Consider the following 17,299-nt stretch of genomic DNA (forward strand, 5'->3'; position numbering starts at 1 on the left):
ATCACTGATTGTTCAGACCTATAGATCCCTCTTTGTTGTGCTTCTTCTGATCTGTATTACCACTATATCATATTTCTTTTGATCTGTATTACCACTATCTTAATCAGCACCGATACTCATCTCCATACTCTCATGTACTCTCACTTGACTTTTGATGAACTTTGCTATTCCTTTGCCATTGCCCCTAAAATGCTGACAAATTTGAGAGCAGCTAAGAAAACTATTTCTTACAATGCATGTGTAGCACAGTTATGGCATTCATGACTCCAGAGTTGTTCCTCCTAACACTGATGGGATATGCCAGCCATGTGCTTTCCTCTTCTTTAAGAGTTGGGCCAAAACATCTCTCTTTGCCCAGTCTTTGAACTCAGAGGATCCATCTTTTTAAATGTTTTATTGCCTGCTCCCAACCTGAGGATTGTTTTCTGTATTGTTTTAGATGTTTCCTTTTGAGGACTTTGATTCCCCCAATTGATTTTATGGCAGTTTTTCCAGTTATTGATTTGTATTCTTTTGTTGATATGTTTTATTGATAAGACTAGGAGAAAAGCCCATTTCTAAAAATGGGCATAGCGCGGGCATAGGGCAAGGTTATCCTACCATGTAGCTTGGCTGGAAGCTGCTGGGGGCAGGCGGGTAAGCGGCGTGGCTTGGAGGGGGGGTGGGGCGGGCATTGGGGAAGGGAAGCACGCATGCTCGGGAGTCCGGGCATGCGTGCTGGAACGGGGGGGGCGGGGTGGTGGGGGCGGGGGGCGTCGGCATGAGCAACCATGCATGCGTGTGAGTCCACGCATGCCTGGTTCATTTGGCTGGTGTGCCGGCCTGTGCGCAGGGCGCACAGACTGGCGGCATTGGTGCGAGGCAAAAGGGAAGAGAGGGACAGGGAGCAGGAGGGCTGGCGGAAGGTGAGTGTGGTGTCTGGGAGCGGGGCTCAGCTGGGGGAAGGGTGAGTTGGTGTGTGGGTGGGATGCGCGGGAACAGGGGGTGGGGGAGAGGTGGCAGGTGGTCGTCGGGGCGTCGTGCCAGGTCGCGAAGGGGTCTTGGGAGGGTGGGCGGTTAGCGTGCGGTGGGTGGCTGCTGGAACGTGTGGCTGGGTGGGTTTCTGTGTCGCGGGAAGCAGCGGCGGGTCGGGAAGGGGTCTGGGGAAGGTGGCGGGTGGTAGGCGGAATGTGTGGCTGGGAAGGAGTTCCATGGCGGGCGAGGCTGGGGCAAGCGGGGAATGGGGAGGCACTCTTTGCGCGGCTCCCCATTGGCGGCGTGGTCCAAGAGTGGCACTCGTAGGGGCGAATTCGTAGCCCCTTCGAGTTTTTATCTCCTCCCCAATAGCCCTTAGGGCTTTATTTAATCCGCTCCACAGGAGCGGTTAAAGATTTGTTTGTATTTTCTCCTTTTTTTTCATTGTGATCTACCTCAAACAAGCAGCATAATTTTTTTCTCAATAAATAAAATTGGGGGGGGGGATGTGGCATTTGGATTGTACAGAACTCTGCTGCATCTGATAAACAGAATATGCTTTGGATGACATTCAATGAAACCCAACTTTAATTCTTGTGCACGCATTTCATTGGCTGCATGGTTTATAATCCTGACTTCAGAAACAACATTAATACCTTGCTAATTTCAATATGGTTCACTCTTTCTATACAGGATTGACATCTTCAAGTATGTGATCTATGGCGTAGCAGCTGCCTTCTTTGTCTATGGCATTTTGCTGATGGTAGAGGGGTTCTTTACAACTGGAGCCATCAAGGATCTCTATGGGGACTTCAAAATCACCACCTGCGGCAGATGTGTCAGTGCCTGGGTATGTTACTATGACAGCGTTGAGTCCTTTTACTAAGTTCAGCTGGTTCAGAGTGATTAAATTAATTCATACTAATTTTTAATGACTTTATAAAAAGGAAGTGTAACTCTGGGAAATGTACGTCTTTCTCTTAAATATATGGATTTCACAAGTATCCCATATATATCCCATAAATGTTTTGTATATGTATACAAACCAGGAGAGTGATCTACATTCCTTTGAGACAATGGCCAACTCCTCTTTTTATCAGAGTTGCACTGTTTCTTTAAATCACATGGCTTTCATAAAGCAATTATTTATATGCATCCCAAGACCACAGGGACTCACACATGTGGTGCTAAAAATAAACTGCAGGAATATCCTTTCATTTGTCTCTTTCTATGGAAATGCCTTTGGAAGTTTTATAACGTATGCACTTTGACTGTGGTGTGGGAAGAAATGCACAGTCACATTTGCTCCTACAGGTGCTCACACTATAGTCTGAACAACACAAGGCAAGAAGAAAAGATGTCCAAACTGCATAGGCAAACCACCTTCACTCCCATTGTTATTAAAAAAGGGGGGGTCTTGTTTATTTCTTCTTGGTTTGTATAATAAACCTAGTTCACAGGTGAACAAAGTTTGAGTCCAACAAAGTTTTATCTGAGTATAAGCTTTTGTGTGCTTGCACAATTCTTCTTCAGTGTGCATGCATACAAAATACTTATACCCAGAATAAAAATTTGTTGGTCTTAAAGGTGCTGCTGGACTCAAACTTTATTCTGCTGCTTCAGACCAACATGGCTTCCCACCTGAATCTAGTTCACAAGTGTTAAGATTATGTATCTCAGAATGTTAAACTTCTGTTAAATACAGATAGCTGGCAATGTTAGGCCATACTAATCCATGAGAACACTGGCTAAAGGAAGCCGTGGTGAAGGTATAGTTGTTAAAGAAAGCTTTGTCTTGAAATATCCGATAAAATCATAAACTCTGATTCATCAGTTTGAGTGTGGGCATGCATCATTTAATGTATGAAAATTCACATTATTAGAGACAGGAAACTATCCTTCGGTACACTAATATGGTGATGACAAATAATTAATTTAATTAGTTCAATCCAGATGAAAATAAAAAAAAATTAAAGGACAGTTAGTATATAAATTCAAACAACAAACACTCAGGCAAACTGGAATTAAGGCTGCTAATGAAAGGAAAAGGTGAAGGTATTAGTAGAAAGACCATGGTAGAAAAATAGAGAAAATGAAATCAAATATAGGAATTAAAAGAGCCCATCTTCAACAAATGTGGTATGCCCCAGGGTATTACCTTTCCCCACTATCCCTGGACTCATATTTGCTTGGAAACTGAAGGTTTCCCCCCTGATTCTAAGCATGCAGGCCCGTGGGTTAAATTCATCCAATCTTCTCACTCAGTTTCATCCATTTGTTGTCTTCACTACAGCTACTATTCCATTTAGCTGCTATCCATGCAGGCCTATGACCTCAACATAGCCTCTTAGATGGGAGAAGAGGACCATTCCTCCCATTCTCAGCAGTGGAAAAGCTGTCTGGATCCAACCCTGAGATCTGTTCTCAGATTATGAGTGGGAATTAAGTCCTCTTCATGGTTCATGGACTGTTACAAATTATGATGTTAAAAATAATGAAACATAACATCTGTATATCTAGCCCAAATTCTGTGACTGTTTTGTAGACGAAGTAATGAAAATAATGATGAAAATAATTGGAGTTGTCAAGTCTTAATTATGTTGTTGAAAGCCCTAATATAGACATATAATATTAAAGTCTGTAAATTTCAAAATCTTAGTACTAGTGCATTTTTGTCAGATAGATATCTAATCTGCCTTCTCCTAAAATAGGAGATTATGAATTGAGTTTAATCTGGCTCAGCAGCTGGAGTGTTGGACTGCACCTAGGGAACCCATGTTCAAATCCCCACTTACCATAAAGGGTGTCCTGGGACCAGTCACTATCAACTAGTAAGCTACAGAGTTGTTCTCTCTTGCTCCAAATGGACGAACCAGAACCAATGGGATGAAATTAATACAAAATACAAAAATACAAACATCTGGAAGAAGGTCCTGAGAGTTAGAGCGGTTTCTCAGTGGAACAGGCTTCCTCGGGAGGTGGTAGGTTCTCCATCTTTGGAAATTTTTAAACAGAGGCTGGATAGCCATCTGATGGAGAGGCTGATTCTGTGAAGGTTTAAGGAGGTGGCAGGTTACAGTGGATGAGTGATAGGGTTGTGAGTGTCCTGCATAGTGCAGGGGGTTGGACTAGATGACCCAGGAGGTCCCTTCCAACTCTTTTATTCTATGATTCTGTAATTCTACCTCTCAGCCTAACCAAACTCTCAGAGTTGTAATGAGTATAAAGCCTGACCAAACTCTCAGAGACGTAACAAGAATTATGTATGCCACCACTGGTATGTAGCCATTTGCCAATCTTTTACAGGCAGATCAGATTCTGACATTTCTAGTATTCATAGACAACTGTGCTTTAACTTTCTTGAGTCATTGCATGGGAGCACTCATTCATAAAGCATGTGTTCACAGATAAATTCCAGAAGAATTGTAGGTTTCCAAATGCTTGGTGTAGTGGTTAGGAGCACCGACTTCTAGTCTGGGTTTGATTCCCCACTCCTTCTCCACATGCAGCCAGCTGGGTGACCTTGGGCTCACCACAGCAGGTAGAGCTGTTCTGACCAAGCTCTCTCAGCCTCACCTACCTCATAGGGGTCTGTTGTGGGGAGAGGAAAGGGAAGGCTATTGTAAACCACTTTGAGACTTCTTCTGATAGAGAAAAGTGGCATATAAGAACCAACTCTTCTACTTTCTCCTCCCACAAATATTCTGTCATTCATTAGCAGACTTTTAAGTGTCCATAACTCATTGTGTTTGTCTCAGAAGCCATTTGCAAATTAAATACTAGATTTCTCTGCTGGTATTTGGCCATCCTCTTGTGATGAAAAAAAATCGCAACAAAAAACGAATGGCTATGTGTCATCCAGGTTTTCCTGTTAATTATTTTGCTTTTACTTCTGAGTTATTTATTACTTTATTCACATATGTTTGTAGAAATTCATGATGATTAATAAGATTGCAGTCTCTCTGTGTAAGATTGTGTTGAATAGGTTATATTTATCTTCCTTTTGGAAAGTCAAATCAATTAAATGTGATGTTGGTATACTTTAGTCATGTTTTCTGAGTGTTTGGGTATTGAGTATTGAGTTTGAGTATTACACAACCATTGATGAACAAGGATCCAAATAGCTTATGTTTTGGTTTTGTTTTCCTTTCAAGGGCAATGTGTATGTTTTTTTTTAAATATATGAATGATTAGGCTCAGTGTTATTCAGAACTTTGAATTATAGGTGCAAAATCATCATTAAATTGCATTTCCTCTCTTTCTTAAGATTACTATTTTTTCCCATCAGAAGCAAAGATCTTCTTTGGTGTCTGTCATTCATAATCCTCCCTCCCCTGTAGAATAGTTAACTGTCTCACCTGAACTAAATTATCATCTTGGGGGTGATGGTGACAATTGCACTGTGTTGTTTTTTTTAAAAATCAGAAAAAAGGGCCATTTTTTAAAAGAAAAATAATAAAGGGGGTGTGACACCACCCATTATGATAGCATTCCACAACTGGAAAAATACACTGGGAGGGCATATATGCTGAAGAACCCTGCCCATACCAACTCCAATGCTTGTGGACTGACTTGCAAGAAAATCAGGAGTAATTCCAGCATGCACAGAAGGTCCATGTTTAAGATGATCAGAACATAACACAAGAAGTAACAAGGAAAGAATATTTATCTCCTTAAGGAGCTTAAGGTTATTTCTACCTTTTCATCTTTGCAATAGTCCTATAAGGTAGATTACATTGAGAGACTGCCTACATCATACAGGACATTTTTTGACTCTACCTTAACCATGTTGAACATTTCTTGACTCTACTTTAACCACATCATACAGGACATTTCTTGACTCTACCTTTCTTGACTCTACCTTAACCACGTCATATAGGAATTTCTTGACTCTACCTTAAACAGACTGATTATTATTAGTTAGTTATAATGGAGGATTAGTAGATAAGAACAGTCCTTCTAGAACAACATAGTTTTCTGCTTTAAATACAGCCGGAGGGGGTGTCAGTCCCACACACCAGAGCCAGAAAAGCCCCTTTATCTCTCTACTGGGAAAAATCTTAATGAGATTCCACTGGGCATAGGCACAGCTCCACTCATTTTCCTGGTTGCTTCTCTTCCCTCTCTCTGGGAAACTTGGAGATTTTCCCAGCCCTGCCCTCATTGCTCTAGCAAACAGCCTGCAGCTTTTGCTGGATGTCTCCCAACTGCTGTTTACTTGCTGCTATTAATTCCCCTTTCCTCCCAAAATATTCCTCTCTTCTAGGTGTTTGTGCAAAATGGTGCTGAACTCAGATGGATGACAGACTAGAACAGAAAGAAGGAGGTGGGGGGGGGGAGACAAGCTCTTCCTCAAAAAGGAAATATTGATGGAAAGGAGTTATGAGGAACCTCCAGGACAGCTAGATATGTAACAAAGATATGAGGATTCCCTGAAATAATTAATTTAAGATAGACAGACAAGCTACAGTACTATGACCAATCTGGAAGATGCCATTGACTGACTCCTAGTTTCCCCCATTCTTGATTCCTGAAAGAATTTCCCTCCTGATTCTCAAGGTTAGTCATTTCAGTGAGATCTCTATTGGTCATGGGATAAATCTATAATTCTAAACATTCAATCACAGCTGGCAAACCTATTTTTGTCATACAAGTAGGCTATTCATCACTGATTATTTAGGTTGGTAATGCTGCTCTCATGAATAATTAGCTCTATAATAAATAGGCTGCACAAGTATAGACCCAATTGCTCAGTGGTGTGATCGTACCTATAGAGTAAGCATTCTGATTGTCATTTCTGGGGGGGGGAATCTTTAATAGTTCTTTGATGTTTTAATGATTGCCTCTGGAATAGGCAGGGTAGTCACTTTTATGGTGTTACTAGCAGTAAAGCTCGTTGCATGCTGCAATACAACGGGTGCTACCTTGTGGTTTAGTGTGGGTTTAGTGCCTCAATTGAAAGCTGGCAACCCTAAGAGGAGGTCTCTCAGTGTACAACAGTTCTGACAAGTCAGGTTCATGCACACCTAGGAACATAAACCTCCACTCATCAGGCAACCTTTCCTCCTCTCTGCAGTGTTAGCTTGACCTGATATAGGCCAAAACTTCCAAAACTCAAGGAATATTTCCAGACCAGAGGTATCCAACCTCCAGGTGGGGCCTGGAGTTTGGAATTACAGCTCATCTCCATACTATAAAGGTCAGCTCTGCTGGCAGAAATGGCTGCTTTGGAGGGTGGACAGGGCTGTTGTGCAAAAGAAACATTTGAGGCCTACTGCTCAGGGTTGTTGTGCAAATGAAACAGGAGGAGAAATAACCTCTGCAACAGCATCCATTTTAATCTGCACAACAACCCTGCATAGTAGGCCTCACAAGTGCAGGGATTGGAGAAGAGACATACATGGCTTGTCACCAGCAGTGAGTCCAGCGACAGTAATATAGTAAGTCAGCCAATGGTTAAGCAGAAGGAGAAAGCTTTCCCCCTCTGAAAGAATGCCCATGCCCACAGACTGCCCTGAACTGCTCTTGGAAACGCATCCCTCTTCTCAGTCAGGGGCTGTTAGAGGCTGAAGGGGGGTTGGAATCCTGAGCAAGGGCAGCAATTAGCCCTGAGGGGGGAGATTCCACCAATAGGAGGCTTTGGACCTTTCAGCATTTTGTCAGGGTGTAGTCACAATTTTATGTATTCCCAGTACAAGAACTGCCAACTGCCTGGAGTAAAAATGCTCTGTCCCTTTAATGGAAGTTTAATGGGAAGTTATTTAGCAGGTGCTTTTATTTACTTCTACATCATGAAAACTTTCATCAGCTCATTTCCACACATTACGTCTCTATTAAAGGATCAGGACAATTTTTGTCCAGGCAGTTGCCAACTCCAGCTGCCAACCCTAGCAGATTTGCATATCTTCTTTGCATTAGGAAGACACATCTTAGTTTTGTAGCAAGTAAGAGTCTACTGACCATAGCTTGTCATGGTACTGTACAGTTGAAATGAGCAATACAAAGCTTTGTGCCACTGAAGCTAAAATGGCCAAGTGTCTGGACCTGCTAGAAATAACTCAGCTGTGCCTTAATAACCAGGGCTGCCAGCTCTGGGTCAGGAAATACCTGAAGATTTGGGGGGTGAGCCTTCAATGGGGTGTGCCTTCAATGGGGTATGATGCCGTAGAGTCCACCTCCCAAAGCAGCCATTTTCTCAAAGAGGATTTCTGTTGCCTGGAGATTACTTATAACAGCAGCCACCACCTGAGAGTTCCAGCAGACCTACTTAACGATAGTGTCCAGAGAATGGCCAGACTCTAGGTTTTAGACCAAAGTTCAAAGCTCAGGTGTCAGAGGCAGGAAGCATACAGTTTAAATTACAAAATGACAGACTGTTTTAAGGAGAGGACCAGGGGTGCTAGGCTCAGTCTTTGACAAGTCCATGTGTGCTGACAAGTTGTCCATATTTTATGAAGCTTGTTGCCCAGAGGAGGCAGACCAGATTTTATGAGGCCTCTAATGAGTCTGGTGTCTTGAGTCCTGTACCAGAACTCAGCCAGGTGATCTCAGATCAGGAGGCTAAATGCAGCTAAGAGGATTTATGCAGGACACAGCAGCATATCTGGGCCCTGGTTTGAGTCCCACAGTGGCTCCTTATGACCCATTATGCACGGGGGTTTTAGCGCACATTCGGGGTGGAATGGCGGCGACTAAAATCACGGATAATGCACGGAGCCGGCTGAAACCGGCTGCAGCTTCGGTGCATGCCGCCGAAAAAGCCGCGTCAGTGAAACGCGGAAGAAAGCGCAGCTTCCGGGTGAGCGGGGCGCAACCAGAAGCGGCGCCCGGATCGGCGCGTGCATAATCGGTTACTCTGGGTTTTGCCGCCGTCGCGCCCCGCCCCGTGCATAACTGGTATGCGTCGCGTCTTCCCCCTCCGCGTTTTCCACGTGACCCGAAATCGCCGTTTCGGCGGCCGTGCATAATGGGCCAATATCAAGCAAATATATAAAACTTTTGTTTGTTTCCACATAAATGGATGGATGGATACATTTAAATCTACCTTGTCACCTGTCTAGTCTGAGATAGGTTGAAAAATAGAAGCCCCCTTCCAACCTCCATTATTTCCTATGGTGAGAACAGACCTCCATTATTTCCTATGTTGAGAACAGACCGAAGAATCTGTTTTTTGTTTCATATATGGATATCAGATAGAATTGGGCTCTTTGGTCAAATCTCCTTGTGACTTGGGGGTTCTTTTGAGATGAGAGTCTTGCAGCTACACTACAAGTTTGTTGCCTCTACCTCAAACCCCACCCAGAGCCTGAGAAGGACAAAAAGGGAAATTTTCTCCATTTCTCTTTCCTTTAAAGTTTAAATGGCCACTTGCTCAAATCTCTGGATCGCAATTTGGCATTTTGAGTGAGGTGTATTCAGCCATTTAAACTTATTGGGAAAAGGTGATTTGGATTGGAATTGATCAATTCATGCCCAAACCAAGGCTGATTCAGATACTTTTCAGTTGGATCGAATTGCACATGCCTACTGCAGGTGTATAATAGGATGCACAGAGAAGTATTGATTTGTTGTTAATAGTACATTACATCCATAATTCTAATTTAATGACTCTTGACAATCAGTTTGTAGCAGAAAAGCAAACCAGGAGTATTCAGCCATTTAAAGAAAAAGAAATGGACTAATGTGGAAGATGTGACTTTAGCTATATTGCATTTCCTGGTACCATTGCTGCATTTTTGCAACAGAAATCAGAAACATGAAAAATATCTTCAAACCTATGCTTTGAATGAGAATTGGAGAACAGAAGTGATGTTCTGTGGAAGAACTAATGCCAGCTTCTCCAATGGGCAGGGGAGATGAAGAAGGAAATGGATATGGGTTAGATGAACACTGGAGCACATATGATGTATATCCAGCCCCTTAAAAAAAATTCCAGACTGTCTTTTCAAAAGTCATAAAGGAAGGCTTTATAAAGTTGTGCTGTATTTATGTCTACATGTGTGCTGAGATTGCCAGCTTGTCTGTTTTCAATTGAAACTAGAACATAATACAGAAAAACATATTTGACTTGTGATGCCAAAAAGTGTGAAAGGAATGAACCCATAATACAAATTCCCCAGCTTGCAGTCTTCATTTTTAATTGCTTTGATTCCACTTGCCCTCAAATCATTACTTCATTTACAATTTAAAATGAGATGTCTTTTCAGCTTATGCACCACTTTGGGGCCTGCTTAGTCAACAGTCATCAGACTCAACAGCTGAAGCCAGTAGTTTCTCTTGGCACATGTTCAGAAGTTGGTGACTTTAACACTTTCAATCTCAATGAAACTGTCCTGAGTGGAGAAACTGACACTGGCAAAGCCTGGGAGGGAAGATGGAAGGAGACAGATTTCACATCTATCCCTAGAAATGACTGGAGGAGCATGACAAATGATTGATGGACCCCCACCCCTTTAGCCACACTGTGGCTACAGGCCTGCTGTACATAAGGAATAGATAGAAGAAGATACCATTCTTTTCTCTACTTACAATTACCTTCCCTTTGGCTCCCTAGTGAGGTACGTGGGGCTGAGAGAATTTGGAGAGAACTGTGATCACCCAAAGATCACCCAGCAGGCCTTATGCGGAGGGCTGGGGAATCAACTCAGTTCTCCTAATTAGAGTCCACTTTTCTTAACCACTGCACTGTGCTGACTCAGATAAAAGAAAGGTTGGTTAGAGGATTGAAAGAAGAGAATAGTGAAGAAATGGGGATTTCCAGAAAGGGGGGAAGGAAATAGTTGGGGAGGGGGATATAGTGAGGTACCCCCACAAGTTCTGTGGGTTCTTCACTGCACAACTTGAACCTGATGATCAACACCATGCAACTGTGCCAGATTTTCCCCAGGGAGTGGCTGCAAAGGGTAGGGCAAGAAGGAAACCTGAATATAAGGTGACAGATAATTATAGTTTGGCTGGTGGGTAGGAAGGAGAGGAGACAGGAAAATGAGAGAGACTATGGGATTTTTCAAGAAAGGGAAAAAAATATTGGCAGAGAAGAAAATGAGATGCCTCTGGAAGTCCTTGTGAATCTCTTTCTTGTAATATCTAATTAAGTGAAATACAACATTAGAAGTTCCTTGATAGGTGGTAATTTAGCATTTCCACAATGTGCTTTTCCTTTGGATTTATTTTGAAAGAACTGAACAAATTAAGTTTTAGCAAATCCGATAGAGAAATGTCTATAATAACTGTGCTGGGTATAGCAGTAAGCTAATAACAGAATGTAAAAAAAGATATTTTTCTTTGGTTCAAAACTTTTATTCTTCATGTTTGCTTTAGTTCTGAGCCAAAGAAAAAACCCTGATCTACGTGCTGATTATTATTGGTAGACTTGCCATGCATAAGGCGATTAAAGCTGCAAACTTATGTACATTTACAAAGCAGTATCCCATGCTGAATATAACTGGACTTTCTTTTGAGTAAACTTGCATAGGATTACATTGTACATCAAGTTTGTAGAATTACATTCCTCAAACATAGCTATTCACTCTTCGAAGCCAACTGTGAAGAATCACATTCCTGTTGTTTTCTGTCAGTAAACATGATGCATGCAAACACTATTGAGGAAGTATTGATTATATGAACAGGCAGTTGTACAAGTGTTATGGGTCTTGTTATATTTTTTACCCAGCAGACACATTTCTTGGGGGGAATGGATGACATGCACAGCAGTTCAATTTACCTGAAGCCACACAAGTATTTGGCCTAATTCTATTCTAATCCATCCTAATCCAAACAGCAGATTAAAGGATTAAGAAGGTGGATGCAGGGAGGATAGTCTGAATTATGGGTTATGGGCTGATCATTGCAGAATATCATGTGCAACATTGTTCCTGACTCTTGTGATATTGCTTCCTGTACCTCTACTTTAGCATTAAATTGTATAGTTAGAATTTCTGGAAGTTTCTATCAGTACAAAACCCAAAATGTGATTAATGTAATGAATGTCTTTCTCAATCTGAATGCGTGAGATGTCATAGTGGATTCAATAAGTGTCATTTCTTGGTACTACATAATGAGAAACTTAAGATATACTTTCATTGAGAGTTACTCTTCTTATGTTATAGGAGAGACTCAGTTTTAAAAAATGAAACATCCTTTAAAAGAGAGAGACAACATGGTTTAGTGTGTATATAAGAGAGAAAGATATTACCCTGGAAAATTCAAAAATTTTCAACAGTCCATGAAATCTCTCCTATTCCCACATTACCAATGAGGGAAAAACAACTATGTATTTCCTATAACATAATAAGAACAAAAGAGAAGCATCCTGTATTGAACGTGCATCTTAAATTTTACTTATTATTTTTAGTGGATTATTTGGGATCATACATCTTCTTTGTGATGTGTAGTTAAATGCTAATAAAAGCAAGTGGACTATGGGCAAGTGAAAATCCAATTACCGTATTTGCTGGCGTATAAGACGACTGGGCGTATAAGACGACCCCCCAACATTTCCACTCAAAATATAGAGTTTGTTACATTACATTACAGTACTATGTGCCACTATGGGCAGCTATGTCTATCCCAACTGAAGTGCACCCGGTGTATAGGATGACCCCCCCCCACTTGGAGGCATGTTTTTCAGGGGGGGGGGGAAGTAGTCTTATACGCCAGCAAATACTGTAATTCCTCTTGTCCACCAACTGGTTTATCGCAGTGATTTCACCTGAATTTTTGCTCTCAACTCTCATATCTAGTGAAAGTCAAGTCCAAAGGCTCCTGGGTTCATCTAAAAATTGGGTGGCCCAGTGTGGTGTAGTGGTTAAGAGTGGTGGCTTCTAGTCTGGCAACTGGTTTTGATCCCCTGCTCTTCCACATGCAGCCAGCTGGGTGACCTTGGGCTCTGATAGTGCCGTTCTGACCAACCAGTCCCATCACAGCTCTCACAGCTACACCTACCTCACAGGGTGTCTGTTGTGGGGAGAGGAAAGGAAGACAATTGGAAGCCACTTTGACCTATTATGCACGGCGGCTGCTACTCCGGGCGGCTGCTGCACCATTGTAACAGGGCAGGATGCCCCACTGTTCCCCGTGTATGCACAGGGGTGGAGCTCCCTGGAAAACATTGACGCCCTAGTATGGCACACGCACACGTGCTACGCACCGAGGCCAGGAAGCCTGGGATGCTTCCCAGCCGTGGTGAGTGGTGGGGGCAGGGGGATGCCCCTGCCGGCTCCATGACTCAGCAGAGCTTGCAGGGGCATGTGGTGTCCCTACAGGAACACCATAAGTCAGGGCCGGGCAGGCCAAAAAGCCTGGCGCTGTCAATTATGCACAGTGCCGGCCTGCCCCAGCCCCTGCTGGTGCCCATGGTATCCCATTCCAATAACACAGGCCTTCCATGGCCCTGGGCTGGGCCATGCCCACGCTGGTGGCGGGGGTAGGCATAATCGGGGATTTTCCCTGATGCCCTGCCGCCAGTGAGGACATTCTGGCCCGTGCATAATGGGCCTTTGAGATTCCTCTGGGCAGTGAAAAGTGAAGTATAAAAACCAACTCTTCTTCTAATTCCTTGATTGTACTCAAATGATCAAATTTTAAAGCTTAGTTAAGCAGATGTGTTGTCCCAGACCAATAAGAAGTCTGTTTCTGGTAGTAATAAATGGAAGACATTGCATTGGCTATTTGCTAGGGCTTCTGTAATGTTCTAATGTTAGGCATTTTTTAATTAAGCCTACAGAGAGCTGATGGCTCTTCATTTCAGGATTGGAATGGTGTCAGGTGATGATTCAGACACAGACCCAAGCAGGAGCTGTTGAAAGGTTTATTGTGCTGTGCCAGTAATAAAAGCTAATCACTAGTAGCTGTTCCTCTTGTGTTTCAGCCCAGCTTCTCCATACAGTTATACATATCTTATGGCTGGGCTTTTCAGTAGCAACCACCTGACTCCCAGTCATCTGAATCTATTGTTAGTCTTAAAACATACAACAGTGGAAACATGTTTGATCTTTACATTTGGCACAATGGACATTCCTTTAGAGTCCTTTCACTGCAGAATATCCAAGGAGTGTCTGACCTGGATAGCCCAGGCAAGCCTGATTCCATCAGGTCTTGGAAGCTAAGCAGGGTCAGCCTTGGCTAGCACTTGGAAGAGCAACTTCCAAGGAACACCAGGGCTGTGAGATAGGGGCAGTCAAAGGCAAACCACCTCCTTATATCTCTTGCTTGGCAGCCAGAACAGTCTAAGGATCTCCTGGTTATATTCCAGGCTACATACTACAAATAAATAAATAATTCAAGCACCTAGAACTACTTTACCGATCATTTTGGTCCTTACATTTTTTCTGGAACTGAAAGCCATTTAGAATCTTTTCATTGTTGAATACCCAAGGACTTAAAAGCTGATCACACAACTGTTTAGCCTGCAAAAGTAATTGAAGACCAGCCTTTTATTTTTAGTCTGCAGTCTGAGATATTTAAATGGTTTTCTACTGCCAAGTAATTACTTCAGTATGTGTGCCTGAGGTTGGCTGAGATTTCTCTTCTGCTTAAGTAATGCTGGTGTAGCAGGGAACCGTAAAACAAAAAAACAGAGGAAATGACAGAGATTAAATCTAACAGCCTTTTTTTTCAAGAGCTTGTTTACTTTTATTTTTGGAAAGATTCCACAGAAAGATATATTCTTTAATCTTTAAATCCAGATGATGGAAAATCTTCTGCCGCATGATCCCTTCTTTAGAAAAATGTTGAGGAATCCAGATTGATTTTAAGCTGCTGCTGTTTTCCTATTCTGTGTAGCATCAAAGTATCCTGGAACCAACATAAAAAGGGATATGTGGAGTGGAACTATGTGGAATTAACTCCAGTGCCACTATTATATTTTGATAAACTACAAGAATCTTCCTTGTTCAATATCTGGTAACACTGTGTTTCATCGTGTGATGGCTTCAGTGATTCTGTTCTGCATGAATCCAAACAAGTTTTCTTCACGAAAGACACTAGGCTATAGGAATTAAATAGTTCTTTGAATCTCCTGGCAGATTATTATGCCTCTAGCTATTTGACTAGACCTTTAACTTTTTTCAAAGAATTTGTTGGGTTTAAGTAATAAATTAAATAATAAATAATAGACATGTATTAGGTAAAGTAACAATGTTTGTTATGGACTGTACATTATAGGTAAAAACATTAGTTTTAGTAAATTATTTTATTAGACGTTTAGTTTAACATCAGATGTTGGAGTGTGAATCTATATACCTCAAGATAACACAACATGTGGTGTGTTGTGGCTTCTATACATGGCCAAATCTGTATACATTTATCTAGGATAAATTCAAATAATCTTCATGCAGGTCTGGAAATTTAATGAATATCATCAATTTCTACTTCCAGTTAAAGCAAAGAAAAAAACTGAATGCTGGGACTAGTGGGATAGGAGGCACAGGGAGTAGAGGAGCAAAGGCTTTTCTTTCTCACTTTGCGTGTGATCCCTCTGTTTTTACAGGTCTTCCACCTGTACTTTGTTATTTATAGGCAAATCTACAGTAACTAGATAAATAATGAAGTTACTTGAGTATTCATCTATATTTCTCTTCAAGTTTCTTCTTTCCCTCACAAAAATCTGGCTGCTTTAATCCACTCTGATTTAAGGCAATTGAGATATATCCATTTGTTGTTTCCCATACAAATTGTTAGCCTTAACACTGTCTGATAAATTAAACATGAGGGAACACTTGTGAATCTGCCACAAATTTGTAACATTTCAAAATGTGACTTCCTTTCTTCCTTCCATTTCAGATGGTAGTTTTCTGAATGAAATCTGGTTTACAATCTTCCTCTGATTTCCTTTCTCATGTTTTGGTATATTTGATGCAGTTCATCATGCTGACATACATCTTCATGCTTGCCTGGCTGGGAGTTACAGCTTTCACCTCTCTGCCTGTTTACATGTACTTCAACCTGTGGACTATTTGCAAAAACACCACTGCAATGGATGGGGCATCCCTCTGCTTGGACCTCCGTCAATTTGGTAAGTGAAAGATCTGATGATTAATTCCCCCAATAAAATAATCACTGAAATGCTTGAATCACTTTATGAATCTTGAGTAGTTTCTCATCTTGATAAACTGGGCCCCCAGGCTTACCTTGGTCCTCATTTTTGTGGACCCATGAGGTCAGAGGAGGAGGTGGCTTGATTAGGGGCAGGCAGAGATGCCTCTGGGGCTGCACAGTGCTCTCTGCCTCCCCCCACACACTGTCATGCCAATCAGGCCCAGCCTGATATGGCAAATGGGAGGAGGCCCAGCCCAGATTTAAAGGGGCTCACTGTACTGCCTGGGCCCTGGACTGCTCGAGGTAAGGCTTCAAAGTTTAAGGCTTCTTTTACTGCAGCAGTCAGAGGATGCTGGATGGTCTAACTATAGCTTTAGTTTGGCCACTGCCAGAGATACATACTGTACATACTCACATATAAGCCGAGTTTTTCAGCCCTTTTTTAAAGCTGAAAAAGTCTCCCTCGGCTTATATGGGGTTTTAAAAAAAGCTGCCAGACTAGACAGACTAGGGAAAAAAAGATGCTACCCAAAAGGGAAGGGAAGGGGAGGGAAGGGGGGAAAGCTACTATCCAAACACCAGCCTCGGCTTATATGTGAGTCAATAAGGTTTTCCAGCATTTTGTGGTGAAATTAGCTTATATGTAGGTCGGCTTGAATGCAAGAATATACGGTATCTGGATTTCTCAATTTAAATCGGTCCATACCTCAGCCTTTTCCTTGTTGCCTTTAAGCACAAGTCAGTTGCAGTTTTTCACTAGCCAAACCCTTACTTCTTTGCCCTTATGTATCTTCCACTTTGCGTCCACTGCAGATTTTAATCTAACCTGGATAGCACCATCTTAACTATGTAGCAAAAGTCTGGTTATTGTAGAGGACTTCTTTGAAGCTGCTAACTTGCAGTTTCCAGGGAGAGATGAGATGGAATCAAATACAGGTACATGTGAAGTCAAGAGCCTGGGAGCTTCAAGGCCACAGATGGAATTTCACACTCGTATTCAATCTCACTGTGGAATTCTTCACATTTGAAAAGATGCTGGGAGACCAGGAAATGGATTCCCCATGCATTTTTAAATATTCTCCTCATATGTGTCCCCCTTTCAGGACTAAAAACACTGAGACTGGGAGTATAACCTCAAGGTGAAACTGCAGGGATAAAGGTTTAAGTGCCAGTCTAAGCTAGGACCTCCCGGGTTGCAGTGTGCCTTGTAAATTGCTGGGCTGGCCTGCTCATGCACTTTTCAATATCTCAACTAATTTGGCTGTAAACTGGTCTAATTTAAACAATTTTGTCCAATGTATTTTGAAAG

At 42.1% G+C, this 17,299-nt stretch overlaps 1 protein-coding gene across 4 annotated transcripts in view; it reads left to right on the plus strand.

Annotated features, from left to right (window-relative positions):
- GPM6A (glycoprotein M6A) overlaps positions 1 to 17,299 on the plus strand; it is a 205,017-nt gene that overhangs the window by 178,587 nt on the left and 9,131 nt on the right. For all 4 annotated transcript variants that reach the window (XM_077302438.1, XM_077302436.1, XM_077302435.1 and 1 more), the window contains 2 exons: positions 1,648 to 1,804; positions 15,814 to 15,967. In XM_077302438.1, the coding sequence (XP_077158553.1) occupies positions 1,648 to 1,804; positions 15,814 to 15,967 (311 nt within the window). The remainder of the gene's footprint in view (positions 1 to 1,647; positions 1,805 to 15,813; positions 15,968 to 17,299) is intronic.

The sequence above is a fragment of the Paroedura picta genome, chromosome 10 (genome assembly GCF_049243985.1).
Source record: "Paroedura picta isolate Pp20150507F chromosome 10, Ppicta_v3.0, whole genome shotgun sequence".
Classification (NCBI taxonomy): Eukaryota; Metazoa; Chordata; class Lepidosauria; order Squamata; family Gekkonidae; genus Paroedura; species Paroedura picta.